The sequence below is a fragment of the Bos javanicus genome, chromosome 22 (genome assembly GCF_032452875.1).
Source record: "Bos javanicus breed banteng chromosome 22, ARS-OSU_banteng_1.0, whole genome shotgun sequence".
Taxonomy (NCBI): domain Eukaryota; kingdom Metazoa; phylum Chordata; class Mammalia; order Artiodactyla; family Bovidae; genus Bos; species Bos javanicus.
This window is the reverse complement of record NC_083889.1, coordinates 59,919,075-59,946,649: the sequence shown is the minus strand read 5'-3', so window position 1 is coordinate 59,946,649 and position 27,575 is coordinate 59,919,075. Positions and strand designations below refer to the sequence as shown.

Here is a 27,575-nt window from a genome sequence, read left to right as displayed (position 1 = left end):
CCACACAATTGCACTCATCTCACACGCTAGTAAAGTAATGCTCAAAATTCTTCAAGCCAGGCTTCAGCAATACTTGAACTGTGAATTTACAGATGTTTAAGCTCGTTTTAGAAAAGGCAGAGGAACCAGAGATCAAATTGCCAACATCCGCTGGATCATCGAAAAGGCAAGAGAGTTCCAGAAAAGCATCTATTTCTGCTTTATTGACTATGCCAAAGCCTTTGACTGTGTGGATCACAATAAACTGGAAAATCCTGAAAGAGATGGGAATACCAACCACCTGACCTGCCTCTTGAGAAACCTATATGCAGATCAGGAAGCAACAGTTAGAACTGGACGTGGAACAACAGACTGGTTCCAAATAGGAAGAGGAGTACGTCAAGGCTGTATATTGTCACCCTGCTTATTTAAATTCTACGCAGAGTACATTATGAGAAACGCTGAGCTGGAAGAAGCACAAGCTGGAATCAAGATTGCCGGGAGAAATATCAATAACCTCAGATATGCAGATGACACCACCCTTATGGCAGAAAGTGAAGAGGAACTCAAAAGCCTCTTGATGAAGGTGAAAGAGGAGAGTGGAAAAGTTGGCTTAAAACTCAACATTCAGAAAACGAAGATCATGGCATCCGGTCCCACCACTTCATGGGAAATAGATGGGGAAACAGTGGAAACAGTGTCAGACTTTATTTTTTTGGGCTCCAAAATCACTGCAGATGGTGACTGCAGCCATGAAATTAAAAGATGCTTACTCCTTGGAAGAAAAGTTATGACCAACGTAGATAGCATATTGAAAAGCAGAGACATTACTTTGCCAACAAAGGTCCGTCTAGTCAAGGCTATGGTTTTTCCAGTGGTCATGTATGGATGTGAGAGTTGGATGGTGAAGAAAGCTGAGCTCCGAAGAATTGATGCTTTTGAACTGTGGTGTTGGAGAAGACTCTTGAAAGTCCCTTGGACTGCAAGGAGATCCAACCAGTCCATTCTGAAGGAGATCAGCCCTGGGATTTCTTTGGAAGGAATGATGCTAAAGCTGAAACTCCAGTACTTTGGCCACCTCATGCGAAGAGTTGACTCACTGGAAAAGACTCTGATGCTGGGAGGGATTGGGGGCAGGAGGAGAAGGGGACGACAGAGGATGAGATGGCTGGATGGCATCACCGACTCCATGGACGTGAGTCTGAGTGAACTCCGGGAGATGGTGATGGACAGGGAGGCCTGGCGTGCTGCCGTTCATGGGGTTGGAAAGAGTCAGACACGACTGAGCGACTGAACTGAACTGAAGTGAATCTCCTCTGGCAGACTGAAGGATTTGTTTTCGTCCTGTCCCAGTTGGACCTCTTTCCCCTTTTCATAATTAACAGGTTTTACTGTGCATTTCTTCATACCCTCTATTAAACAGTTAATCGTATAATCCCGTCTGTCTGTCAGTGGAATTCAGCTGGTAAGTCCACTGTGGGTCTCCTCAGGGACAGTGTCATTCCTGCCTGGTGCACTGCATGGTCCTGTTGGTCTGTGTGGGCTCTGGCTGCCAGTATTACAGGCTGCTTTTCCTCGGGAGTGCAGCAGTGGGTTGGTAAGACCTGTAAGTCCTCCCAGGTGAGATCAAAAGATCTCACTAGTCAGGTAAATTCCCTTGTAAAAGTTCAGTATCCTCAGGAAAACTTCCCAACTTGTCCTTTGCCAGATTTAGATACTGAGAAAAGTACATAGACTCATACTGTTTCTTGATTTCCACCAGGAGCTTCTCTCAGGGGCAGAACTGTAGGGCCCTTGGTTTGTAACTCACACAGTGCTCACTGACCTAAGGGCGGGCCTCTTGGGTAGGGGAGGGGCTCCTACCTGCTTCTGGGGCTGTGGCCCCTCCCAGGGGTTGGGTGGTAGCTCTGGCTCCTTGTGGAGGGTGTGGCTTTCAGGAGGCCCCTCCTTGAGGGTAGAGCAGTTAAAATGTTTCCTGTGTCCTTACAGGAGTTAATCCCTCTACATGCCTGTTTCTGCTAGAACTACACGTGCCTTAGGTCCCTTTTGGGTCTCATTCCCTAAATACAAGGAAAATTTGGGCATACGGGAACTCACCCCATTTAGATTTTCTTCTGCAGTATAAATCTAACTGCAATATAGTATCATAACTCAGGGACCTATTTAGTGGCCACTTTTTTGGCTTCCTAACTCATCCTGGCCAAACATGATTACATAGTCTAATCAGGTTTTTTTCTTGTTAATCCCTAGTGTCTGAATTTTTCCCAGTCCTGGAGGATATAGTCCAGAGGGGTACTGTTTGGGATTGAGGCAATCTGACCCATTTCAGACCCAAACCTGAGAAGATGTTCCTGTTTCCCATGCTATCCACATTTCTGCTCTTAAGTCAAAACCCACTGTACAATTTGGTCAAGATTTGCACTTAGGATTTTAGATGCTGTCCCTTCCAAGGTAGTCTCTCAGCCAGCTTAGTGACTAAAACTTGTTGCAAAGAAACAGAACAGAGGGTGTCTCCAGTGATGCTGTCAATGAGCGGGAGCTGGTCTCACTGTAAGTCGGGAACAAAGGGCGAGCGCATGTAAGAGTGAGAGTGAGGGGAGTAGAAGCAATAAAATGCACACCTTGGCGGCCACACAGGTCTTCTGGGGTTAACAGAAGAAAGAAAGAAAGAGAGCAGAGTGAATAAGAATGTAGGGGAAAACCTTCAGTGTCAAGGAGAAGACATAGATTTTAACAGTTCTGTCCTGTTCCTGCTGCTGGGTGGGCATAAGCATACCGGGTTGACCCTCTGGTCAAAAAGAAGCAGACGTCAGCTGAGTGTCTTCCCCAGGATAACTGGCTCAAGGCCTCCCCTGGGCCTCTTCAGGACCGAGACCTGAGTTTAAACCTTCTCTTACCTTCCTGCTGGCCCTTTATGGCTGCCAGCTGAAACCATTCCCCTCAGATTGGAACCTGAACCCATGTTCTGGGACTCAGACCTGCCCAAGATCCTGCTTGGGACTTGAACCTGATCAAAACCCTGCTCACTGAGGCTCAGGTTCCTTGTGTCTCAGCACAGAAGGAAATCAGTGAGAGGCAAAGTGATAGGCAAGGAACAGATTGATTTGCACAGGACACTTGTAACTAACTTGGGCAGGCGAGGGGGCTCTGCCCGGGGGTTACTGGGGCTTCCATTTCATAGTGGGAAGTGGGAAGGGACAAGACCACCTTCTTCAAGCCGAAGGGCAGTGACATTTCCCTCCACCTCAGGGCCTGGGGCATACTTCCTGCTTTCGTTTATTGCCTTATTGTTAAGCAAGCGTTAACTTACACTCAACTCCTAAAGTTTCCTAGGTTGTCCTCTTATCTGAGGACCCATACTAGGACTTTTTATAGTCCTTCTACTAGGCTTCCCCAGTGGCTTAGTGCTAAAGAGTCTGCCTGCAATGCAGGAGACTCAGGTTCAATCCCTGGGGTTGGAAAGATCCCTGGAGAAGGAAATGGCAACTCACTTCAGTATGCTTGCCTGGGAAATCCCACGGACAGAGGAGTCTGGCGGGCTACAGTCCATGGGGTCGCAAGCGAGCAAGCAGCAACTGGGATTTCTACAACTCCACGTGTAACTCTCCCAGACTGCCCCTGTCACTGCTGTGCCGAGACTGTGTAACCTCCGGGTGGCCTCTCTGTTTCTGCCGGTCCCGTGAAAGTCCTGCGGTCAAATCCCGCTGGCCTTCAAAGTCAGATTCTCTGAGGATTCCTACTCCCGTTACTGGACCCCCAGGTTGGGAAGCCTAACGTGAGGCTGAGAACCTTCCCTCCAGTGGAAGAACTTCTGTGTGTACTTGTTCTCCAGTTTGTGGGTTGCCCGCCCGGTGGGGTTTAATTTTGCTGTGATGGCCCCCTCCCACCCGCTCATTGCCACTTCCCCTTTGTCTCTGGCTGTGGTGTCTTGCTTGGTGGCTCCAGTGTCTCCTGTGCACAGTCACTCAGCAGTGAGCCGTGGTTTTGGCGTGCTCCTGAGGAGAGCATGTCCTGCGCTCTGCTGTCTCCTGTGAGTGCTCTTAAAACTGGCAAACCCAGAGTCTTCACAAGAGGACGTAAGTGACAACGGAAGGACTGAGAATAAGGGATAGTTACGGTTTTAGCTGCAGGAAAGAAAGGCAAATTGGGGCACCTAAGAGAACATGTAGATTCCCGCCCCCCCACCGCAAGGGAGATGCTCCCCAGGTTTGCCTCTCTTAGAGGATAAAACAGAAATGGGCTTAGGTTGTAAGTGAGCCATCCCAGTTGAGCTTAAGGAAATTGGGGGGGAGGGGAAGCCAACGACACACAAATGCCTCCCAAAACGTGATCTTGAAGAGGATTGCAGCCCATCATTGTAGACATATTCTAGAAACTCTCTGCTGAGTAAATTTATCCTTACGTGTATGTAATTCTGCCATGTGTAGTCTGTGCAGTTTTGTATTGAAATAGGATGAATAAGAAATAAGCTTTATTGAGTCACCGTTACGACAACTTACAGCCTCACAGCCGTCATGCCGTGGCCAAGGGAACCTCCCAGGTCCTTCTGCTGGCAGGGCCCAGGACTCCTTGGGGTCCTGCCACAGCCACACCTGAGCACACCAGCCACAGCCTGTGTGCTTTGAGCTCAGGGGTGCACAACCTGCAGGTGACCTTAGGGGAGGGTCAGTGCCTCTGTGGGCCTGGGGCTGTGCATCCCTTATGTCATTCATTATAGCCTCACACCCCCGAGAGGTGGCTGTGCTGAGCCCTGGGACTGGTCACCAGAATTTAAAATCCACCTGCAGAACTCTGAAGCTTGACCTTGGCTATTATATGTCAGCTAGGCTGGCGAAGGAGCCCAGTTTCAAAGGGGCCAGGACCACGGGTGTGAAGCTGCCACATCAGCTGGCCCCTGTGGTGTCTGAAGCCCCTTCTGGCCCTGCCTGGCTGGCTGGGAACGTGTTTTCAGAGACTAGCTCTGCCTACACAGGAGCCTGAGATTGGCAGCCTTACAGCTGCGACGGGTCTGGCCTCACAACGCAGAGGAAGTGTCCGCCTTCCTCCGAGCTTTGTTTCTGCATCCCTTACAGAAGGGCTGTGGGCCGTGACTGGGATGTGCAGGCCTGATGTTCCCCATAGCTCAGGGGAGATGTCATTTCCAACAACCGCCACCTGGGGGCGCTGCCACTCCTCAGCATGTCAGCCAGTGCGTCTGCAGGGAAGCTAATGGGGAGGGGATTGAGTGAGTTCCCAGGTGGGCCTCTCGTGTCTCAGGGACAGTGAGGAGACCTGGCTGGCTGGCTGGCCGAGCCCTGGGCAGCTTAGCCATCCCTTGATCTTCATACACTGAGACCTAGCTGGAGCCTCCCCTAGGTGGCATGGGCTGTGAGGGACCCTTCCTGACTCTGGTGCCCGAGTTGTGATGTCTGTCCAGGGCACAGGGACAAGCTTTGATGTCCTTATACGCTGAGTTCAAAGTGTCTCCTGGGCATCTCTGCTTGTTCAAATCTGTGTCCAGGTGAGAAGTATGTTTGTCCTTGACAGACTTTCGGGGTTTGTGGGACCTGACTCCACACCCCTGAAGTAGATGGAACGGGAAGACAAAAACTAGAGTAATAAGCAGGGTGGAGCCCCGCTCTCTGTGGCCACAGGGCTGTCAGTGGACGGTCTTCATGGTCTGAGGCGTTGTGCAATCCTGCGATGGTGTTCCAGGACATGATCCAGCTCTGGGAGATGGTCGTGTATGGGAGACAGAGGTGTCCAGCAGACGGTGTTGTTCCAGGAGGAGGTGGTGCATCAGGAGATGATGATGTTTAGGAGATGGTGGTGTCCAGGATTTGGTGGTGCTCTGGGAAACTGTGGTGTCTTGGAAGAATGGTGCTTCAGGAAAGGTGGCGCTCCAGGGGAAGTGGGGTCCGGGAGACGGTAGTGTCCAGGGAAAATAGTGTTCTGGGAGACAGTGGTGCTCCAGGCGACAGTGAATCCAGGTAAAATGGTGGTCCAGGAGATGATGGTGCTCAGGACTGGGTGGTGTTCCAGGAGACAGTAGTACTGAAAAGATGGTGGTGGGAGACTGGTGCTTCAGGAGAGAGTAGTATGCAGGAGGTGGTGGTGTCCAGGAAACGGTGCTGCTCAGGAGACGGAGGTGTCCAGGAGACAGTGGTGTCCAGGAGACTTTGGTGGCTCAGTAGACAGAGGTGCTTAGGACATGGATGTGTCCACGAGACTTTGGTACTCCAGGAGATGGGGATGTTAGCAGAATATGGTACTCCAGGAAATGGCAGAGCTTAGCAGAGGGTGCTACTCAGGACGGTGGTGTTCAGGGCACAGTGCTGCTGAGGAGACAGTGGAGTCAAGGAGTCTAGTGCTCCAGGAGACAGTGGTGCTCAGGAGACAGTGGTGTCCAGGAGATAACAGTGCTGAGAAGACAATGGTCTCCAGAAGACAGTGCTGCATAGCAGACAGCGGTCTCCAGGACTGTGTCCGGGAGACGGTGGCGCACCAGGAGACAGTATATCAAGAAGACAGTGGTGCTCCAGCAGACAGTGGTGCTTCAGGAGATGGTGGTGTCCTGAAAACAACGATGCTCCAGGAGAAGGTGGTGTCCAGGAGAGTATACTGCCCCAAGAGATGATCATGCTCCAGGAGACCACTGTGCTTAGGAGACAGTCACAGTTCAGTCTCTCAGTGCTGCGACCCCATGGACTGCAGCACGCCACGCTTCCCTGTCTATCACCAACTCCCGGAGCCCACTCAAACTCACGTCCATTACATCGGTGATGCCGTCCAACCATCTCATCGTCTGTTGTCCCCTTCTCCTCCTGCCTTCCATCTTTCCCAGCATCAGGGTCTTTTCCAATAAGTCGGTTCTTCGCATCAGGTGGCCAAAGTATTGAAGTTTCAGCTTTGGCATTAGTCCTTCCAATGAATATTCAGCAGTCTGAATATTGGCTCTCCTTGCAGTCCAAGGGACTCTCAAGAGTCTTTTCTGGCACCATAGTTCAAAAGCGTCAATTCTTCGGCACTCAGCTTTATTTATAGCCCAATTCTCACATCCACACATGACCACTGGAAAAACCGTAGCTTTAGTATCCGAGATAATATGGTACTTCAGGAAACAGTAATATTCAGGAGAGCGTAGTGCTACAGGACGTGCTGGTATCCATGAGACAATTATGTTTAGGACACACTGGTGTTAAGGAGACTGGAGCTCCAGGAGACAATGATTCTCAGGAGATGGTGGTGTCCAGGAGACTGTGGTAGTCCATGAGTCGGTGGTATCCAAAAGAAAGTGGTGCACAGGAGAGAGTGAAGTCCAAGAGACAGTGGTGCTCCAGGAGACAACTGTGTCCAGGAGACAGTTGTGTCCAGAAGACAGTGGTGCACAGAAGACAACTGTGTTTAGGAAATAGTGGTGGTGCAGGAGACTGTGGTATTCCAGGAGACAGTGGTGTCAGGAGACCGTGGTGCTCTAAAGATGGTGCTGTCCAAATGACAAAGGTGCTCCAGGACACGGTGGTGTCCAGAAGACAGTGGTGTCCGGGAGACAGTGCTCCAGGAGAAAGTCAAATCTGGGAGACTGTGCTGCTCTACAAGATGATGGTGCTCAGGAGAGCCATGATACTCAGGAAACATTGTTGCTCCAGGAGATGGTGGGGTCCAGGAGACAATGCTGATCAGTAGCCATGGTTCCCAGGAGAGAGTGGTGCAGAGGAGACAGTGGTCTCAGGAAATGTTGCTTTCCATGAGACAGTGGTGCTCCAGGAGAAAGCAGTATCTAGAGGACTGTGGTGATCCAGGAGACGGTGGTACTCCAGGAGAGTATGGTGCACAGAAAGCATTGTTGCTACAGGAGACAGTGGTGCTCCAGACATGGTAAAATCCAGGAGATAGTGGTGCTCAGGAGACATTGGTGTCCAGTAGACAGGAGTTTTATAGGAGATGGTAGCTCCCAAGAGACAGGGGTGCTTAGGAGAGGGTCAGGTTCAGACAACAACGGTACGCCAAAGACAGTGTTGCCCAGGAGACAGTGGTGTCCAGGAGACCATGGCACACAGTAGTCAGTGTTCTGCATGAGACTCCGGTGCTCCAGGAGATGATAGTGTCCAGGAGAAAATGGTGCTCACTTTCCAGTGCTTGCCAGGAAGCAGTGGTGCTCCTGGTTATGGAGGCGTCCAGGAGACAGTGGTGTTCAGGAGATGGTGTTGTCAATAGACACTGGCGCTCCTGGAGACAATGGTGTCCAAAAGGCCATGGAACTCAAGGAGGCGGTGATGTCCAGGAGACCGTGATGCACAGGAGACAGTGTTCTGCAAGAGACACAGGTGCTCCCAGGAAAGGGATATCCAGGAGACTTTGGTGCTCTAGGAGACGGTGGTGCTTACTAGACAGTGCTGCCAGGGAGACAGTGGTGCTCAGACAATGGTGCTGAGGAGACAGTGGTGTCAAGCAGACAGTACTTCAAAGGAGACAGAGGTGTGCATGAGAGAATGTTGCTCTAGAAGAAAGTCATGTCTAGAAGACTATGATGTTTGAGGACACAGTGGTACTCCAGGAGGCTGCAATACTCAATAAACATTGTTGCTGCAGGAGGCAATGGGCTCAGGACGGTGGGTTCCAGGAGCCGATGGTGCTCAGTAGACAGATATGCTCCAGGAGACTGTGGTGCTCCAGGAGATGATGGAGTACTCAGGAAACATTGCTGCTTTGGGAGACAGTAGACACAGGAGATGGTGGGGTCCTGGAGACGGTGGTGCTCCAGTAGAAATTGGTGTCTAGGAGACTGTTATGGTCCAGGAAATGGGGGTGTTCCAGAAGAAAATGATACTCAGGAAACTGTTGCTCTGGGAGACAGTGGAATCAGGAGATGGTGGAGTTCAGGAGACAGTGTTGCTCAGTAGACATGGTGCCTAAATGACAGTCGTCCTCCAGACACTGGGGAGTGCTCCAGGAGACTGCTGCCAGGGCTCTGGTGGTCCTAGAGACAGTGCTGTGCAGGAAACAGGGGTGCCCCAGGAGAGAGTGGAGTCTAGACACTGTGACGCTCCAGGAGACTGCGGTGATCCAAAGGTGGTGGGATCCAGGAGACTGGTGGACACAGACAGCGGTGTCCGGGACGTGCTTTTGTTCAGGACATGGTGCTGTCATGAGACTGTGGTGCAGGGTACTGAGTGAGACAGTGGTGGTAGAAGAGAAAGCGGCGTCCAGGAGACAGTTGTGTCCAGGACAGATGTTGGTTCAGAACACAGTGGTATACTGGGTACATGTTCAGGAGACAGTGGTGTCCAGGAGACAGAGCTGTCCAGGAGAGAGAGTGCTCTGGGGACAGTGGCATCCTGCAGACAGTAGTGCACAGGAGATGGGTGTCCAGCACAGAGTGGTGCTTCAGAAGACAGTGGTGCTCAGGAGACATTGCTGCTTCGGGAGACCGTAGACGGTTGGATGGCATCACCAATTCAATGGACATGAGTTTGAGTAAGCTCCGGGAGTTGGTGATGGACAGGGAGGCCTGGCGTGACAGTTCCAAGTAAGCTTCCCTCAGGATTTTGAGCACACCTTTCCTTCTTGCAGTCTAGTGTAGTTGACTAGAAGCCTGACGAGAGTCTGTTCCCTGTTGCTTTGTAGGCAGCCCATTTGTCCTCCGAGAGCTGGCGTGTCCTGAGAGTGAGGCTGGGGCTGAGCCCGCCGCTGTTCCCAGCCTGAGGGCTCCTTCTGTGAGGCCTGGACTCGGGGTGTTTCTGTCTTGTTGAAGATCACAGTAACTAGACCTACCGACACTGATCGCCTTTACCCCTTGGCTTATTTCGCTTTTGCTTTTGCTCTGATGACTTTTCTTCAAGCTGTTCTATCAAAAGTTCACATACATTGAAATGATTTTTAGTTTCCAAGAACTGTTCTTTTACTTAATTTATACTGTAATTGAAGGATAATTGTTTTACACAATTTCGTTCTTTTCTGTCAAACCTCAACATGGATCAGCCATAGGTCTACACACGTGCCCTCCCTTTTGAACCCCCCTCCCATCTCCTGCCCCATCCCCCTCGCCCAGGTTGGTACAGAGCCCCTGTTTGAGTTCCCATTCCCGTTGGCTCTCTAGTTTACATACGGTGATGGAAGCCTCCATGCTACTCTCGCCGCACGTCTCGCCTTTGCCCCCGCTCTCTCCATGTCCAAAAGTCTGTTCTCCATGTCTGTTTCTCCATTGCTGCCCTGCAAATAAATCCGAGACCTTTGCTTTTTAAAAGACTGCTTGCCTTTGTTACTCTGCTCTTGCTTTAGGGAAGCGGTGTGTCTGTGTCTTTCTGAGGCGCTAGGATGCGTTGCAGCGTTGTCTTCTGCCCTCTGAGCTTTGGGTTCTGTGTCCTCACTAAACCCACAGCACTTCCCTCTCCTTGATTCTGACAGAGAGAACTTCCCTCTTCCACTGCTGACTTTCCTCTTTATTTCGGTTGAGAGGTTATCTGATTCTCTGAGCTCATTTGCTTTCCATGTTAACAGAAATTTATCTGTGTTTTTAGACTTTTATTTTCATGGTGTAAAACAGTTGTCTCTTTTGTCAGAAATTTGGGAGGAGGAGGAGGAGGAGGCTGAGCAGCTCAGTCACCCCCGTAGACCTTTCCCAGCCCTGGTTCTACGGTGTTTCAGAACTTTGATGTTTATTATTATTATTACTTTTAGCTTCTGTAAAATTTCATTCTTTAATTAGATAAATTAAGATTTTTAGTTGGAGTTTTATGTTGGTGACGTTTATTATTCTGAAACAAAGTGGGGCCGCCAATGTCTGTTGCTACCTAGATGTAGACTCTGACATTTTGAATGAGTTTCCAAACAAACTGGCCTGTGCTTTTCACATCTCGTTGAGAAGACAGATGTCCCAGTCTCCAGGAGGCGTCCGTTCTCAGAGGGGGCTGGTGGGTGAGGAAGCACTCCTTCCCCGCCAGCAGTGGCGCTGAGAGCACGGGAAGACTCCAGACACTGGGGCTCAGCCTCTGCCCTCTGCCTCCTGGCATCATTCAGTTCAAAGCAGGAGCGCCGGTCAGGGATGGTGGTCATCACCTGCCCTGAGAGGGTCCTCAGACTCACATGGAAGACCCCCACCCCAGCCTGTTAGGAAAGGGGTGAAGCGTCATGATGGTTTTCAGGGGAGAGCGCAGACGAGGAGCCAGAGAGACACGGAGAGCCGGCTGCCAGAGCGGGGCGTAGATGGCCGCAGGCCCAGTCCCTGGGGCTTGTACACCGGGGCGGGGCGCACCACGTCGTTCCCATGAAGGAAGTGAGGGCCAGCCTGGGGCTCGTCCCCCAGCCCTGTCTGTCCCCTCCAGTCCAGCCTGTTGCCCACGCCCTTCCCACGTGACCCACTGTCCACCGACCTCCCCACCATCCCCCTGAGGCTCTCTTGGATTTTTTATCATCTGCTCAGCAAATCCATGAACAATGAAGCTCTGGAATGAAATCTCCCTCTCTGTCCACAGATTATGCTTTTCCGGACCTGACTGAGAAGGCGGATCCCACGGACAACACGGGCCAGAGTCAGGAGACACCGAGTCTTGCCTCCCCGCTGCCCGGGGTGGACCTGGTGGGGCCGCCTTGGCACATGGCCCCCGGAGAGGAGGAGGAGCAGCTGCTGCCAGTGACCGGACCCCAGGAGGGCGCCCGAAGGCAGGCCCCGGGCTTCCTGCCGGCGGGCAGCAGCCGGGCCCTGGAGCCCCCTGAGCACCGGCCTGAGGAGTCAGGGGACCAGGCAGCCTCGGGGGGGGAGGCAGGCAGCAGCATGGAGCCCAGCCTGTCCCCGCCTGGGGTCAGCCTGAGTCCGGTGACCCTGAGGGGTGACATGGCTGGCCGTGGGCCGGGGCCCACAGTGCTGCCGGCCGCAGGGCGCAGCAGCGTGTCTGAGGCCCCTCCGGAGCCCAGTGTGGAGGCCGCTGCTGCAGCTGCGGGCTTGGCCGGCTGGCCGGGCGCGGGGCCGTCCCCCGCTTCCTTCCCTCAGACGGCGGCTCCCGGTGGGGCTGAGGGCCCTGGCAGAGACGCCCTGCAGCCCGGAGGCTCGGCCTCTCTCCCGCTGGCCCCCGGAGGCACAGAGCTGACACCTTCTTCTGTGACTCTGGGGCGAGATGACCTCAGGCAGGAGCCCCAGGAAGGGCCAGCCGGGGCAGCTCCGTCCAGAAAGCCCTGGGACTCCACGCAGGTAGAGTGACTGTGCGGGGCGGGGGCAGGCAGGCAGCAGATTCTGGGGGCACTGCTCACGGCCCATTAGTGGCGTCCTCTCCACACTGGCCCGCCCACCCCCAGCCTTCCCCCCTCTCAGTTCAGGGTCCCCCTGATTGTCACAGCTGCTGGGGGGCACTCCCGCCAGCCCCCTCCCCACCACAGCCCCCCACGTGTGCCGCCACCCTGCCATCCTCCCCACCCCACGAGTCACTCTCACATACCCCCAGCCTGGGCCACCCCGGCCCCAGAAGAAAAGGGGTGGTCCTGGGCGGTCAGCCTGGGTGTCCGCCCACAGGTGCACTGTTCGCCCTTCAGAGCATTCCAGTTCCCTCTGCCCTGGAGCCTCTGGGCCCGCGCCTCCTGTCCCGAGAGAGCAGGTTGTGAGCTTTGGCTGGGCCGGGGGCTGTCAGTCGTGGAGGTTTCGCAGCTGGTCTGCCCCCCAGCCGTCACAGCCACACTCGGCCTCACCCTCCTCGCGTCTCCGGGGTTTCCACTCAGACTCCTTCCAGACCCCCTCTGTGTCACTGCACAGGTGATCTGCAAAGACTGGAGCAATCTGGCCGGGAAGAACTACGTCGTCCTAAACATGACTGAGAACGTAGAGTGTGTGAGTGCCGGTGGGTGGGCGGCCGGGCCCTGGGGGGGCTGCGGGGGACGAGCTGCTCCCACCAGCGCCTGAGAAGAGGGCTCCCTGGTTTTAAGTCCCCAGGGCTCTTTGTGCCTGCCCCCTCTGTTTGTGACTTTGTGCACAGGGTCACGTCCCCGGGGCTCTTTGCGCCTGCCGCCTCTGTCTGTGACTTTGTGCACGGGGTCGTGTCTTTGCAGGTTGCTTCTCCTGCGTGTCGTCAGTTTTCCACCTGCATCCTCTCTCAGGTGTCTGCTGGGGTTAGTTTGGAGCTGTTTTTAGGAGGGCTGGTGCAGCCTGCTGAGGGGCTTCACTGAGCTTCTCCGGAGGGTGGTCTGGCTGCGCCGTTTGATCTGAGAATGTCTTATGTCGGTGTTTTTAGGTCCTTCTTCCTGGGTGAGTAGGATCTTGGAAAGAGGAACTTTGTCCTACCTGACGGTGTGGGGCTGGTCGCCGGTGTTCTGGAGCAGGTGCGAGAGGGCTCTTGTCTGCCAGTCGGGACAGGCGTGCCTGCCGGGCCGTTCACTAGCTGCGCTCGTCTGCAGCGTGAGCCTCTCCTGCAGTTGGCTGTGGTCTTGTGCCAGGAGAAGGGATGTTTGTCAGCTCTACAGGGTTGGGCAGGGGGCGGGGGGGATCGCCTAGGGATGCAGTGCTTTTCCAGCAGACTCGGAGAGTCGTCTTGTTCCAGCACTGTCCTGGCGCTCCTGTCCTCCCCTTCCATCCGCCCCTCCTGTCCTCCCCTGAAGTTCACTGGAGCTCCCGCCCTCCCCTCCCATCGTCCCCCGGAGCTCACCAGTGCTGCACGTCCCGAGCTCGCGGGGAGTGGAAGTGTCCATGTGACTGCATCTCAGCTCTGCCCGGGCTGGCTCAGGATCTGCTCTCTGGGCTTGCTGAATTGGGAAACCGACCCGCCATCCGCCCACTTCCGGTGCCCAAGCGTGTGGCTTCTGTCTCCTCTGTTGTTTTGTTGTGGCTTTGTCTTTGTGGTTTCAGACCTTAAAACACAACCTTCCTTCTTCTTTAGTGAATTTGGGGCGGGGTGGTGAGAGTACATCACATATTTAATCTGGAAGTGACCAGTGAGATACTCACTTCTTCCCAGCATCTTTATAAACGGGTAGATTTTGACTTCATGGGTGTGCTTTAACCCAGGGCAGTTCTTAATCTCATGCATGCTCAGTCTGTTAACTGGATAAAATGCATGATGCGAGGGCTGTGGGTCGAGTTTATTCAGTGTCTGAGCACGGAGGCCCCGAGGAGCTGCTCGGAGAGGGGGACACTGAGCCGGGATGGCGTGAATTTTGGTGAAGGAGCTGCTTGCAGCCGGGATCTCGGGGGGAGGCTGCCGCTGGCCTTGAGGGTCTTGCAGTTCGTGACTCTGGTGCTTTGCTGCATGTGGGACAGAGCGGGAATCTAGGGCCAGCGACGTTCTTCTTCAGTATACGTGTTGCCCCTGTGGGGCCCAGGTGTCCAGACACAGCCTGCTTCACCCGGCTCTCCTCTCAGAGGGCTCTTGTAGTCGCGACACCAGCGGCCAGACTTGATCCTGTGGAGCTGAGTGGCGGGCAGCCTGCTTTGTCCGCACCCGTTTGGCCAGTGAGTGCCTCTCTGAGTTGGCTTCTGAGCCCTTTGACCAGCCTGTGAATGTCTGATAGCCCCGGCTCTCCTCTCTGTGCTGTTTGTTTATCTGATGGTGTCAGCTCAGTGGCGCCGTTGCGTCAGGCAGGCCTGTTGTGGAGCGCGGCCTCCAGCGCGCACGGGCTCAGGACTTGTGGTGCACAGGCTTGGCTGCTATGCAGCGTGCACGGTCTTCGTGCCCCCAGCCAGGGCGCAGCGTGTCCCCTGCACTGGAGGGTGGAGTCTCTGCCACTGGACCGCCAGGGAGGCCCTGGTGTCGCTGCTTTCAGTGTAGCGGGTGCTCCAAGCTCTTCTTGTATGTCCCCTTCCTCCGACCCGGAATCGGCGTTCTCCAAGCGGCCTTCTGGCTGTTTATGGATATGTGGGGCCTTGAGACCCAGGAATTGGGGTGTGCATACGTGGATAATGACGTCTAAAGTTAATGTCTCTTTTTCTTCCCAAACAACACAAAGAGATTAAAATGCTTCTGTTTTCCCTGGTTTTATCTGCTTTGTTGTTCTCATTTAATGTTTGTGTGCAGTTCAGTCACTGTCGTGTCCGACTCTGCGACCCCATGGACTGCAGCACACCAGGCCTCCCCGTACATCACCAATTCCTGGAGCCTGCTCACACTCATGTCCATCAAGTCAGTGATGCCATCCAGCCATCTCATCCTCTGTCATCCCCTTCTCCTTCTGCCCTCAATCTTTCCCAGCATCAGGGTCTTTCCCAAGGAGTCAGTTCTTCGCATCAGGTGGCCAAAGGATTGGAGTTTCAGCTTCACCATCAGTCTTTCCAATGAATATTCAGGACTGATCTCCTTCAAAATAGACTGGTTGGATCTCCTTGCAGTCCAAGGGACTCTCAAGAGTCTTCTCCAACACCACAGTTCAAAAGCATCAATTTTTCTGCTCTCAGCTTTCTTTATAGTCCAACTCTCACATCTATACATAACTACTGGAAAAAACCATAGCTTTGACTAGATGGACGTTTGTTGGCAAAGTAATGTCTCTCCTTTTTAATATGCCATCTAGGTTGGTCATAGCTTTTTTTCCAAGGAGCAAGTGTCTGAATTTCATGGCTGCAGTCACCATCTGCAGTGATTTTGGAGCCCAAGAAAATAGTTTCTCACTGTTTCCACTGTTTCCCCATCTATTTGCCATGAAATGATGGGACCAGATGCCATGATCTTAGTATTCTGAATGTTGAGTTTTAAGCCAGCTTTTTCACTCTCCTCTTTCACTTTCATCAAGAGACTCCTCAGTTCCTCTTCACTTTCTGCCATAAGAGTGGTGTCATCTGCATATCAGAGGTTATTGGTATGTGTGACATCTACCTAATTAGCCATTATTATGGTGGGATTTTTTTTATTGTGGTAGAAATCCTAGCATAAAATTTACCATCTTGATCACTTTTGAGTGTACGGTTGTATTAAGTGTGTTCACATTATTGTGCAGCAGAGCTCCAGGACTTTTCCGTCTTGCAAAACTGAAACCACCCCCATTAACAGCTCCGTCTCCCCCCAGCTCCTCTTCTGCTTCCGGTCTCTGAACCTGGCTGCTTGGGGCCCTTTGTGTTAGTGGGTCGCACACGATCTGCTTTTGCTGTGACTTGGCTTGTTTCACTGAGTGTCACGTCCTCAAGGTTTATGCTGGGTGTAGCAGGTGTCAGAACAGCCTTCCTGTCTAAGGCTGAGCAGTATTCCAGTGTGTGGAAGGACCACGTTTTGCTATTGTTCACTTGTTGACAGGCGTGTTTCCGCTGTTGTGGAGAATGCTGCTGTGAATGCTGTGGTGTGCACATGCCTTCCCAGACCCCTTTTTGAATTGTGTTGGTGTGCGCAGAAGGGGCTTGCAGGCCACCTGGTGATTTTATCTGTAACTTTTGGAGGAGCTGCCACACAGTTTCGTTCCGCAGCCACACCATTTTCCATCACCCCAGGCACCGTGAGGAGTTGTGTGTGGACGCAGGGCCCGGGCACTGGCTGGGGTGCTGCTGTGGCCGTTGGGGAAGGTCCCCTGCCTGGGGAGGGCTTGGCAGGGAAGACCGGGTACGCCTGCGCCTGCTTGGGGGCATCCTCACGCCTCAGGCTGTGGGGACAGCCGGGGAGGGCGGCTGTCGGTCAGGAGAGACCAGCACAGCCTGAGGGCCATACCGCCTTCCAGACTGTTCCTCAGGGAGCCTCCTTGTGGACTTGTGATGCCATGAATCAACCCTGCGTGCTTCTGAATGTGACAGAGGGGGGCTCCTCGAGTGTGGTGTTCTGTTCTAGCTTCTTGCACTTCAGCTCCTGCTTTCGGGAGCTTCTGTGTCCTTGCGCGCGTGCGTTCACGCTCGTCTTCTCTCTGTCCTTCTGGCTGGTGGCGGGCCTTTGAGGAGCTTCATTCCCAGGCTGCTGTGGGTCTGCTGCTCTGGAGGCTCTGGGGTCTGCACGTTGGCGGGCGGGCACCGGGCACATTCTGATGGGCGCCGCAGGTCACCTTGGCCAGGTGCTGCCCAGCAGCTTCCCACGGTGGCCCAGCAGTGTGCTCCTCCGCAGCAGCGCCTGGCGCTCGGGGGCTGCTGGCTGTCTGCGTTGTTTCCCGGTTTAACCATTTCGCAGGCCTCACTTTGTGGGTTACTTTGCATTTCTCTGATGATCAATGAGATTGAACGACTTGCCGTACGTGTTTGAGCCTCTTTTCTGTGAAGTACCTCATCAGATCTTTTGCTCACCTGGCGGCCGGGTTAGCTGACTTTGTTTATCGATGTCTGTAAATCGCTTATGCATCATGGATGTGAAGCCCCCGTTCTGTGTATATTGTGCGAACGTCTCCTGCTCCGCGGGCTGCCTTTTGACCCTCTTGATAGAACCCTCTGATAAGTGGAAGACCTTTTTTTTTAACTTCACCATAAAATAGTCCAACTTACCAATTTTTTTTCTTCATGGTTAGGAGTTTTGGGTCCAATTTAGAAATCTTTGCCCACTCCAAGGCCATGCTTGCTTCTGAAAGCTTTCCATGTAAAATGCACCTGAAATGGACTTTGGTGTGGGTATGAAGTATGAGTCCAGGCATGGTTTTCTTTTCTTTTGGGACATCCAGTTGTCCCCGCACTTGTGGTTGAAAAAGTAATTTTAACCCTCACAGAAAGTCTGCGGTTTTAGGACCAGTGCCCACATTCTCAGATGGGAAACCGAGGCTCAGAGAGGAACAGTATTTTGCTAAACGTCACAGAGCTGACAAGTGGCAGAACCGAGATGTGAACCGACACAGGATTCCAAAGCCAGTGCTTTCCCCTCAGTTCCCGTCTACAGAATGCATGGTGTGAAGTTAGGCTGAGCTAGCCGGCCTCCTCGCAGGTGACCCTGTGGCTCTCGGGCTTGAGCCAGCCAGACATGTGGGCCCCAAACATGTGAGGTGTGCTCAGGCGGTGTGTGACCCTCACCCACGAGGGGGCCCAGAACACGCGCCCCACTCGGGCCCCGTGCACACACGCCCACGAGCGCATGTGCACGCACACACCGATGGTGGCAGCCGTTCCAGGGGCTAGGGCTTCCCTCTGGCTCACTCAGGCATCTCCAGGCACCAGCCTCTCGCGAGCGCGGAGCTGAACCGGCTCCTGTGAGGCCACGAGTCTGAGGCTGGTAGGAGCCGTGCCTGGACGTGCCGTGACAGCAGGACGCACGTCATTCTGAGGGTGTGACAGCCTCGCTGCTTAGCCTGGGCTCCAGCAGAAAGGTCGGGGCCCACATGGGTGGCAGCTCCGAGGCTGGGCGCTCAAGAGAGGCAGGAGCCGGGGGTGGCGACTGCCCGTGTCCGAGAGGGGAGGTGCTGCTGGGGGGCACCACCAGGCCTGGCGAGGGTCTCTCCCAGGCAGCCCCATGGGGACAGTGACCGGCTGGGAGTCAGGAGCGAGGCCTCCTGCGCGTGCTGAGTTCCTGTTTGCCGCCAGCCGCTTGGTCTTAAGTTGTGTAATTCCCTGTGCACAAGGGGAGGGAGACCTAAGCAGGAGAGGAGTGTCAGGTGGGAAGGGGGTCTCCCCGCCCCCAGCCAGGGCCTGAGCGCTCTGGTGCCTCTGCTGGTCCTCCCGCTCCCGCTGCAGCCCGCCAGGGCACAGACGTCCTCCCTGACTCCCTGACTTTGGGCCCTGTCTCTGCAGTGAAAGGCAAGGGCCAGCCTGGGGCGGCCGCCTGCCCCCTCTCCTCCAGCTTGTCCCAGCTCTCCGTCACCTGCCGCATGTGGCCCCTCGGGCCCTGTGTGGGTGCGTCTGTCCCCCCAGCTCACCTGCGAGTAGCCCTGGGCAGCCCCTGTGCTCGCCCTCCTGGGGGCGAAGGCCAAGGCAGGACTAGGTGGACTCGGGTCTTGCACCCCCCGCCGTCCCCCATGGTCCCCGGGGCTCCCGGAGCAGCCCCTCTGGGCAGCCCCCACGGCCCTTCCCAGGTGGGAGGGGCTCGGGGGCGCTGCCCCCAGCAAGTGAGACTTCTCTCCGCCCTCAGGAGGTGTTCCGGCGGCACCGGGGGCTGCAGCTCCTGGCCCTAGTGGAGGGTGTGCTGCCCCGGCACGGCCGCGGCCGCCACGGCGCCTGGCACATCTCCCTGAGCAAGCCCAGTGAGAAGGAGCAGCACCTGCTGATGGCGCTGGTGGGCGAGCAGGGTGAGTGGGGCGAGGCTCGGAGCTCTGCAGGGCCTACCTCGTGGGTCATGGAGAGGTGGGGGGTGCGGGGGGGGCAGATCCGGTCGGGAGGACTGCAGGCCTATGTGCCTCGTAGCGGGGAGGGGCTGCAGGGGCGCAGGCGGGGGTCTGAGGGTCAGGGGTTGAGCGCCTCATGGCTACCGCTGTGCTGACGGTGCCCTCTGCACAGGCGTGGTGCCCACGCAAGATGTGCTGTCCATGCTGGGCGACATCCGCAGGAGCCTGGAGGAGGTAAGAGTGCGGGGTGGTGGAGGCATGGCTGGGCGCGGCCTGATCCAGCCCCCGAGGGGCATGGAGCCACCCGCAGCCGCCTTGTGAGCCCTGTGAGACGGCAGGTGCGGACCCAAGCCACGGAGCGGGGTGCTCAGGAGAGGGCACGGAGCAGAGGGGGCCTCGGGGGTCTGGGAGGGTGGGTGGCATTCCCTGGGTGAGCAATGGAGAAGCACCGTGTCTGCTCAAGGAATCCTGCAGAGCCTGGTGGGCGAGGGAACACCGCACGTTCCCAGAGTTTGGGAGGCCCACCATGCGCTCCTGGGGACCTGGGCTGAGGGGACAGGCTGGCAGACCCCTCCCCGTGCCGCCCCCCCCCACCCCCCCGCCAGATGCACCTTTACTCACCTCCCCCCTTGAGGACGGCCCGTGTCCTCCAGACCCTGTCCACTCACTGGCATCCAGGCCCTTATCAATCCCCTTCATGCCCACGGGCCTGGAGTGTCCACAGCAGAGCTGAGGTACGCGTGCCATGGGCCCCCCTCCTATCTCCTGCGTGCCAGGCCAAGAAGGGCGGGGCCAGGGAGGCTCCGTCTTGGTGTGGGGCTTCTCGATAAGTGCACGGAGTGCTGAGGTCCAGACTGGGTTCTCGCTCGGGCTCATTGCCAACCGGGGCTGTGAGCAGGGAAGAAGCCCTGTTGAGTCCTGCTGGTGCCCGTCTAGATGAAAGCAGAGAGGAGATGCCCCCACCCAAGGCACGGCCCAGACGTCCCATGAGACACCTTGTCTGCACCACCTGGGGGCGGGGCTGGCTGTGAGCTGTGGGGTTCATGACAGGGTGGGGCTGGTGGGCTGCGCCTTGAGTACAGGCCCTCCTGCCTCTTCCCACCCAGGGGTCTGGGTCTTCTGGCTTTACCAGACGCTTCATTCAGATGGATTTGGCAGAAAGGCACACGGGGGCTTTATTGTTGTTTTAGCAAAGAGTACCTCTTTACAATACGCCTGTGCTGTTTCTCTGCCCCACCGGTCTCAGTGGCCGTGCTTGCGGTCTCAAGGTTGATGCCTGTGTGCCGGATCTAGAGCTGCGGCATGACGGGGTTTAGTTCCCTGACCGGGGTGGAACCCGGGCCTCCTGCATCGGGAGTGCTGAGTCTTAGCCACTGGACCACCAGGAAAGCCCCTGGGCTGGGTCTTTGGAAGTACACAAGTGGGCAGATTTTTGCGTGTGCATTGGTGGTGAATCCAGCAGGAAAAACTGAATCTTGGTAACGTAAAAAGTGGAAGAGCACTGGAAATGCACAGATCATTCACAGGAAGAGGAGCTGATTCCTGGCCTTGGAAAGGAGGTCTGCAGCAGAAAGTGGCCCCCCGGGTCTCTGCTCTGCAGGTGGCACCCCTGCCCGCCCCGGCACCTGTCATTTGGGGATGGCACCTCACTTTCTCTGCTCCCGGGGCCTGAGACGCTGACTGGAGAGAGTCTGCCCAGCCCAGGGGGTAGGAGGGTGGGGCACAGCAGCCGCTTGGCCAGGGCCGGCTGCCCCCCCGAGACAGCCCACAGTGTGGGAGTGCTGGGCAGCTCAGTGACACTGGTGGCCATCCCAGCAGGAATAGGAGGCTGGGGGCAGCCTGGGACGTGGACACCCACCCTCAGGTGGGAACTGAGTTTGCGGAGCCTGGTGGGGCAGGTGTGCAGTGGAGAAAGTGCGGAGGCCCCCAGCTGCCCTGTCTGCACCCACGTGGGTGGGGCAGTGTGGTCTGTGACAGCCAGTTCATGGCGGCCTCTGGGGATTGGGCACCCCCAGGTGGGCGTGGGGCTGGACATCAACCACAGTTGCGTCAGAGCCACTGCAGGCCTGCTAGAGGAGGCTGGGGCCCTCCGGCTAGGGTGCTGGGCTCAGGCAGGGTCCTCTCCCAGCACAGGTATCAGGCCTGTTCCCATCCCTGAGCCCCAGCCCCATAGGCCCTGGGGGAGCCCGGCACCCCAGGGCCCCAGCTAAGGAACCGGGCCCCTCCCCCCACCCCCAGATTGGCATCCAGAACTACTCCACCACCAGCAGCTGCCAGGCCCGGGCCAGCCAGGTGCGCAGCGACTACGGGACGCTCTTTGTGGTGCTGGTGGTCATCGGCGCCCTCTGCGTGGTCATCATCGTGCTCGGCCTTCTCTATAACTGCTGGCAGCGCCGGCTGCCCAAGCTCAAACACGTGGTGAGCCGGCCTGTGTGGGCGGGACGGGGCCGGGGGCTGCTCTGAGGTGCCCGCAGGTCGGCCCTCTGAGGCTGTGTTCTCGGGCTGGGAGGGGGTGACTGCAGTGAAGCGCTTGTGCAGAGGAAGCTGGCGCTTCACCACCAGCTGGAGGTGCAGGCTGGGCTTTGGGCCGCAGCCCCAGGAGGAGCCCCTTTAGAAGGCGTGGGTGGTGAGAAAGGGGTCCGCTGGTGTCCGGGGGTGGGGGCCCTGGCTGCTGGGTGGGAGGCTCAGTGGTCATCTGAAAGGGTTAGAGCTGGGGAAGCCGCGGACCAGGGCCTTGCGTCATCAGGGTCCGCGGGGTCAGGGCCGGCAAAGGGCCGGGGTGGGGGCGCGGGGTCCGGCGCGCTCGCCCAGCGGCCCGTCCCGCCGCAGTCGCACGGCGAGGAGCTGCGCTTCGTGGAGAACGGCTGCCACGACAACCCCACGCTGGACGTGGCCAGCGACAGCCAGTCGGAGATGCAAGAGAAGCAGCCCAGCCTGAACGGCGGCGGCGCCGTCAACGGCCCGGGGGGCTGGAGCGCGCTCATGGGGGGCAAGCGCGACCCCGAGGACTCGGATGTGTTCGAGGAGGACACGCACCTGTGAGGGGCTGTGCCCCGCCCGGCCCTCGGCGCAGGGCCCCCCGCTTTTCCTGACTCAGGACGCACCTCGGCCCCGCCCCCGCCCCCGCCCGACGTCCCTCGAGGCCGCCCCGGGACCCCATTAAAGCCGTCCGGAGAGCACGCCGGCCCGCGTCCCCTGCGCGACTCGTTCTTGTGCTGGGCGGGGGTGAAGGGGCAGGTGGGCTGCGGGCGGGGCGCCGCCTCCCCCCTCGCCCGCCTCCTGCCCTCTCGGCCCTCCCCTCCTCTCGGTCCTCCGGTCGCCAGGCGCCGCTAGGGAACGGGCGGGGCGGGCGGCGCGTGTTTATATCCGGAGGGCGGGGCGGGCGGGGCGTGTTGATATCCGGCGGGCGCCGCCGCCCGAGGTGGCTCGGCGTCTGGGCGTCTGTGCCATGGATACCTGCGATCTGTTCTCCAGCTGCAGGAAGGGGGACGTGGGCCGAGTGCGGTGAGGACGCGTGGTCCCCGGGAGGGCGCGGGGGCGGTCCGCGGAGCGCCCGCTGGGGGTTGGGGGAGGGCACGGGCCGGCCCAGGCGTGGATCCCCGCCCCCAGCCTGCGCCCGGGCTCCAAAGCAGGGCCCTTCTTCTGGTCGAGGAATTCCTCCGAGCGGGGCCGCGGGTGCTGGTGTGAGTTGTCCCGGGGTTCCGGTGGGCTTAGGGTTAGGACTGTGACGCGGACGCCCGGAGGAGGAGCAGAGGGTGGAGAGAAGGGAAGGGCCCGGCGGTCAGACCCTGGGGGCGGGCCTGGGACCCCCGACCGGGCTACTCTGATGAGCCACGGACCGGTGCTGGGAACGTCTGGGGCCGGAGTCAGGCTCCGGTTGTCGGAGAGCCTGGGCGCTGCCATCGCCGTCACCGCGGCCGCGCCGGAGGGGGTGCGGCTTGTTTGGGAGGTGAGGCGCCTAGTGTTTTTCTTCTCCGTCCTCCCCTGGAGCCCTCCCCGGGGCTAGTCCCGACTTGCGAGTCTTGCTGTCTCGCTGGGCTCCTCCCCAGGTCGAGTGCCACTTGGGGTTTACTTGGTAGCCTCCAAAGCCTGGTGCTCTTCAGAACACGCTGGGTCCCTCCCACCTGGGCATCCTCAGTGGCCCTCCTACCCCCGCCCGCCGCCCACCTTCTGGAGTCTGTCGCTTCAGTCCCACGCCTCCGGGACCCTGCAGGCCTCCCGCTGGGCGGCCCCTCCCAGCGCTGTCAGCCGGCGCTCAGCCTCTTCTGCGCTGAGGCACCTGAGGCCTACGCTCCCACGCCCACACCCTGACCTGGCTGCTTGGTCTTCAGCGCCCGTCCTGCTCGGTCTCTGCCTCACCTGCCCTCACCGGGGAGGCTTCCCTCCTTCCCCTCCCGCGGGTCTTCTCTAACCCCCGTCCCCCGGCCCAGGTACCTGCTGGAGCAGCGAGACGTGGAGGTGAACGTGCGCGACAAGTGGGACAGCACCCCCCTGTGAGCGCCGGGCCTGGGGGGCGGGCGGCGGGCGGGGGGGCGGGCGGCGGGCGGGCCTGACGGCGCCCTCCCCCATCCCCTCAGGTACTATGCTTGCCTCTGTGGACACGAGGAGCTGGTGCTCTACCTGCTGGCCCACGGTGAGTGCAGGGTGGGCACGTTCCTGCACCCCTCGGGGTGCCGGTCTCAGGGGCCCAGCTCGGCATCTGCCCAGAGCCCCGGGAGGCCAGTCTGACCGGTGTGAAGTCCCGCAGGGCCTCCCAGCCGCGTCTCCCGCGAGCTGGAGAACCTGGCCGTGCCCGAGCTGCCCCGTTAAGTGTGCCCCTCCGCCCCCGCAGGTACCACTGCTTTTCCTTGGGGCCTGGCCACGTGCCGTTCCCTCTGCTCTGCTGGCTCTTTCCCAGGGGTTCGCTTGGTTCAGATCCCTGCTCCTCGTATGCCCCGGTGCCTCCATGGCCACCCCTGTGGCAGCTGCACCACAGCCAGCCTTCACCTTCTTAGTTTTCTTCAGAGCCCCTGACCTCACTTGCTAGCCTGTGTGTGTGCTTCTGCCCCTGGAAGCCCCGTTTTCTGCGGGCAGGGGACCTTCTGTCTGGGGTGTGTCCCCGGGGCCCAGCATAGGCCAGGCCGGCCTCCAGGGTGTCTGTGCTCGGTGGCGTGCGCCCGGGGCCTGGCGGGGAGGGTGCTGGGGGCAGGGCAGTCCCGGGGCCGTGTGTGTGTGTGTGTGTGTGGTGGAGTGAGCAGCTCCCCGTCCCCGGCCATGGCAGGCAGCCCCAGGCCCCGCTGACGGGCAGCTCTGCCGCCCTCAGGAGCCCGCTGCGAGGCCAACACCTTCGATGGTGAGCGCTGCCTCTACGGCGCGCAGAGCGACGCCATCCGCCGGGCGCTGCGTGACTACAGACAGGTGACGGCCTCCTTCTGGCGGCGGGACCTCTACTACAGTTTCCTGCTGCGGTGAGCCGGCCTGCCGGGGCCTGCCGGGGCGGGCTGTCCGCTGCGCGGGACTCAGCACACCACTGGCCCCGCCCACAGGCTCCTGGAGCAGGGTCTCCACAGCGACGTGGTCTTCGTGGTGCACGGCAGGGCCTTCCGGGCGCACCGCGGCGTGCTGGGCGCGCGCAGCACCTATTTCGCCCACATGCTCGACACCAAGTGGAAGGGCAGGAGCGCCGTGGTCCTCAGGCACCCCCTGGTGCGTCAGCGGGCGCGAGGGGAGGCGCGCCTGGCGTGGCCGTCCCTGACCCTGTCTCTGCCCACAGATCAACCCCGTGGCTTTCGGGGCGCTGTTGCAGTACCTGTACACAGGTGAGCCGCGCTTGGTGGGCAGGGGCTAGGGCACCAGACGTGGCCTTGGGGCCACCGTTTGCCTCGGGGTTCGTCCGCTGCGGTAGGATGGCCCAGTTGCCACCTCGGTCAGCTCGTCCACCCACGGTCTAAGGCCCTCTCGCTGTCCTGGGGCCTGAGAGGTCAGACGGCAGCCCTGTAGCCAGTGGTTGGGCAGATGGACCACCCACCTGGGGGTTTGGGGGGCAGCCACGGCTTCCTCAGTCCGCGAGTCTCCCCCGGCACTGCCCCCACACCCAGGCTGCCTTGACGTCGGCGTGGAGCACGTCAGCGACTGCGAGCGCCTGGCCCGGCAGTGCCAGCTATGGGGCCTGCTCGGCGGCCTGGAGGCCAAACGTGAGTGGGGCCGTCCCGCCCTCAGGCCCTGGGCTCGGGCGGGCACCTGTGGGCCGCCTACCCCATGAACCCGCGCTCTTCCCCGCAGAGGCGTCTAAGCCGGGCGTGTGCATGAAGGTGCTGACCATCGAGCCCCCCCAGGCGGACCTGCAGCTGCGGGAGGACCTGGCCCTACTGGCTGACTGCGCCCTGCCCCCTGAGCTCCGGGTAAGGTCCCGCCCTGGGCTGCGGCTTAAACCCAGAGCCTGGCGCTCTTGTGTCTAACTGACCCTGGAGCAGCGTCACATTCCAGGGTGAGCTAGGAGGGGCCTGGCCTGGCGCTCTCCCTCCTGCCTGCCCTGAAGCTGCCCCGCCTCCCCCCAGGGCGATCTTGGGGAGCTGCCCTTCCCCTGCAATGGCCTCAGCAGCTGCCCTGATGTCTGCTTCCGTGTGGGCGGTTACGACTTCCTCTGTCACAAGGTACGCGGCTTCTCCCGCAGACACCCGCCCAGCCCTGCTCCCGGGGCAGCCCCTCCTGAGCCCAGCCTCCCGCAGGCCTTCTTCTGTGGCCGCAGCGAGTACTTCCGGGCCCTGCTGGACGACCACTTCCAGGAGAGTGAGCAGCTGGAGGCCTCGGGCGGCCTCCCGGCCGTCACCCTGCACAGCGTCTCACCCGAGGTCTTCACGCATGTACTGTACTACGTGTACAGCGACCACACCGAGGTGCGTCACACATCCGACCGGCGAGGGGAGTGTGCGCCATGTGGACTGCTCCTCCAGCCAGAGCACGCCGGGGACCCCAGGATGCCTTCAGCTACCCCAAAGGCAGCCGGCGTGTGTGCAGTCACCGTCACAGAGACCCCAAGAAACAGCAGCTGAGGAGGAGGGCTTCTCCTTCTCTGCGGTGATGCTCAGGGCAGGGACAGCACCCCACTGGGAGGGCTCAGTGGCGGACAGCACCCTCCGTAGGCTCCCGTCACGCCATTCCTGGACAAGGGGACGCCCAAGCAGGGGCCTGCCCAGCAACATCAGGCGCGGGTCTCAGGGCCGAGCCAGCCTGCGCTGTGAGCCCCAGGGACCCCGTCTTCAGTCTCCAGGTACCCTCCCTCACTCTCTGTCCTTGCAGCTGCCACCCGAGTTGGCCTACGACGTGCTGACCGTGGCCGACATGTACCTGCTGCCGGGCCTGAAGCAGCTGTGTGGCCGCAGCTTAGCCCAGCTGCTGGACGAGGACAGCGTGGTGGGGGTGTGGCGTGTGGCCAAGCTGTTTGGCCTGGCGCGCCTGGAGGACCAGTGTACCAAGTTCATGGCCAGGGTCATTGAGAAGGTGAGTGTGGGCCCTGGGCGGCCGGGCCTGGGCGGAGGACAGACCCTGATCCAGCCTGTCCACAGCTGGTGCAGCAGGAGGACTTTGTGGAGGCCGTGCGGGAGGAGGCCGCGGCTGTGGCCGGCCGGCAGGAGACGGACTCCATCCCGCTGGTGGATGACATCCGATTCCACATGGGCAGCCTGGTGCAGACCTGCCACGCCATGGAGCAGGCCGCGCAGCGCCTGCGGGTGCTGGAGGAGCTGCTGGTGTCCATTGGCCTGGACTGCTGACCGCCGCACACGGGGCCGTCAGGGAGCTGGGGGCATCCCTGTGGCTGCAGAGGCTCCCTCCTCTCTGCCTGGGGCCCCGGGATGCTCGCGTGGGGATGAGGTCTTTCTCAGCACAAACCAGCCCCCAAGCTCCGGGGCTGGGCACCACTCAGGGCATCCTGGAGTGAGGGTCTCTGAGGGCCTCACTCCATCCCCCGCCCCTCCTGCCATGTCTCCATGGGGGAGCTGGCTTCTTTGCACAGAGCTGCCATGAGGGGGCCAGAATGTCAGTGTGGCAATAAAGCTTGACTTCACTGTGGGAGCCTGTGTGTCAGGACTGGTTAGGGAGCCTCATCGACAAGAGATGGTGTTGGCTGGGGCCCTGAGACCTGCCTGCCGGGACCGGCCCTCTGCCAGCCAGGCTCCTCTTGCTGAGGTCAGCCTGTCCCCCACCCTTGGGGGCCAAGGCAGATTTGGAGGAGCCAGCAGTTGCTTCCCTGGCGACGAGGGGAGCCATCTGCGATCTGGTGCGCGCTTAGTGAGCCCCGCTGTTCTTACTGCTGTGGGGCTGAGGACAGAAGCCACTGTCTGTCTGACCTCAGCCTGGAGCCCAGCTCCCCATGACTGCTTCTAAGCGAACGGTCGAATCAGTGTTCAGACATGTTACTGGGAAAAATGATCCGTGCGTTCTGTCCCAAGCCTGGACCCCAACAGTGTTCACATTTGGGGAAGTAGGCCAACCACCAAGGAAAGACACAGTGACGG

The 27,575-nt window shown here is 58.6% G+C and overlaps 2 protein-coding genes across 7 annotated transcripts in view; both read left to right on the top strand.

The window, feature by feature from the left end:
- Positions 1-22,266, top strand: part of PODXL2 (podocalyxin like 2) — a 44,973-nt gene extending 22,707 nt beyond the window's left edge. For both annotated transcript variants that reach the window (XM_061397300.1, XM_061397301.1), the window contains 6 exons: positions 11,433-12,145; positions 12,701-12,775; positions 18,888-19,044; positions 19,253-19,314; positions 21,319-21,498; positions 21,910-22,266. In XM_061397300.1, coding sequence (XP_061253284.1) covers positions 11,433-12,145; positions 12,701-12,775; positions 18,888-19,044; positions 19,253-19,314; positions 21,319-21,498; positions 21,910-22,122 — 1,400 coding nt within the window. In that variant the 3' untranslated portion in view covers positions 22,123-22,266. The remainder of the gene's footprint in view (positions 1-11,432; positions 12,146-12,700; positions 12,776-18,887; positions 19,045-19,252; positions 19,315-21,318; positions 21,499-21,909) is intronic.
- Positions 22,267-22,460: 194 nt separating this feature from the next.
- Positions 22,461-27,129, top strand: ABTB1 (ankyrin repeat and BTB domain containing 1). Of its 5 annotated transcripts, none has more exons than XM_061397307.1 (13): positions 22,570-22,584; positions 23,511-23,573; positions 23,658-23,713; positions 23,828-23,911; positions 24,383-24,477; positions 24,606-24,765; positions 24,833-24,878; positions 25,158-25,253; positions 25,342-25,460; positions 25,617-25,712; positions 25,788-25,955; positions 26,359-26,559; positions 26,625-27,129. In XM_061397307.1, the coding sequence occupies exons 3-13, from the start codon at positions 23,663-23,665 to the stop codon at positions 26,829-26,831; spliced, it is 1,323 nt and encodes a 440-aa protein (XP_061253291.1). In that variant the 5' UTR covers positions 22,570-22,584; positions 23,511-23,573; positions 23,658-23,662; the 3' UTR covers positions 26,832-27,129. The 5 variants fall into 5 exon arrangements, with proteins under 5 accessions (XP_061253289.1, XP_061253293.1, XP_061253291.1 ...); XM_061397306.1 differs by lacking the exon at positions 22,570-22,584 and adding an exon at positions 23,014-23,029; XM_061397305.1 differs by lacking the exon at positions 23,828-23,911 and having other exon boundaries at positions 22,461-22,584; positions 24,383-24,527.
- The last annotated feature ends 446 nt before the right edge of the window (positions 27,130-27,575 follow it).

Excerpts from the sequence above, each read along its gene's own strand:
- ABTB1 (XM_061397305.1), top strand. The coding sequence starts at position 22,529 with ATGGATACCTGCGATCTGTTCTCCAGCTGCAGGAAGGGGGACGTGGGC. Across the intron at positions 24,879-25,157 it reads GTTGCAGTACCTGTACACAG|GCTGCCTTGACGTCGGCGTG; the intron begins GTGAGCCGCGCT and ends CCCCACACCCAG. Across the intron at positions 25,254-25,341 it reads CGGCGGCCTGGAGGCCAAAC|AGGCGTCTAAGCCGGGCGTG; the intron begins GTGAGTGGGGCC and ends TCTTCCCCGCAG.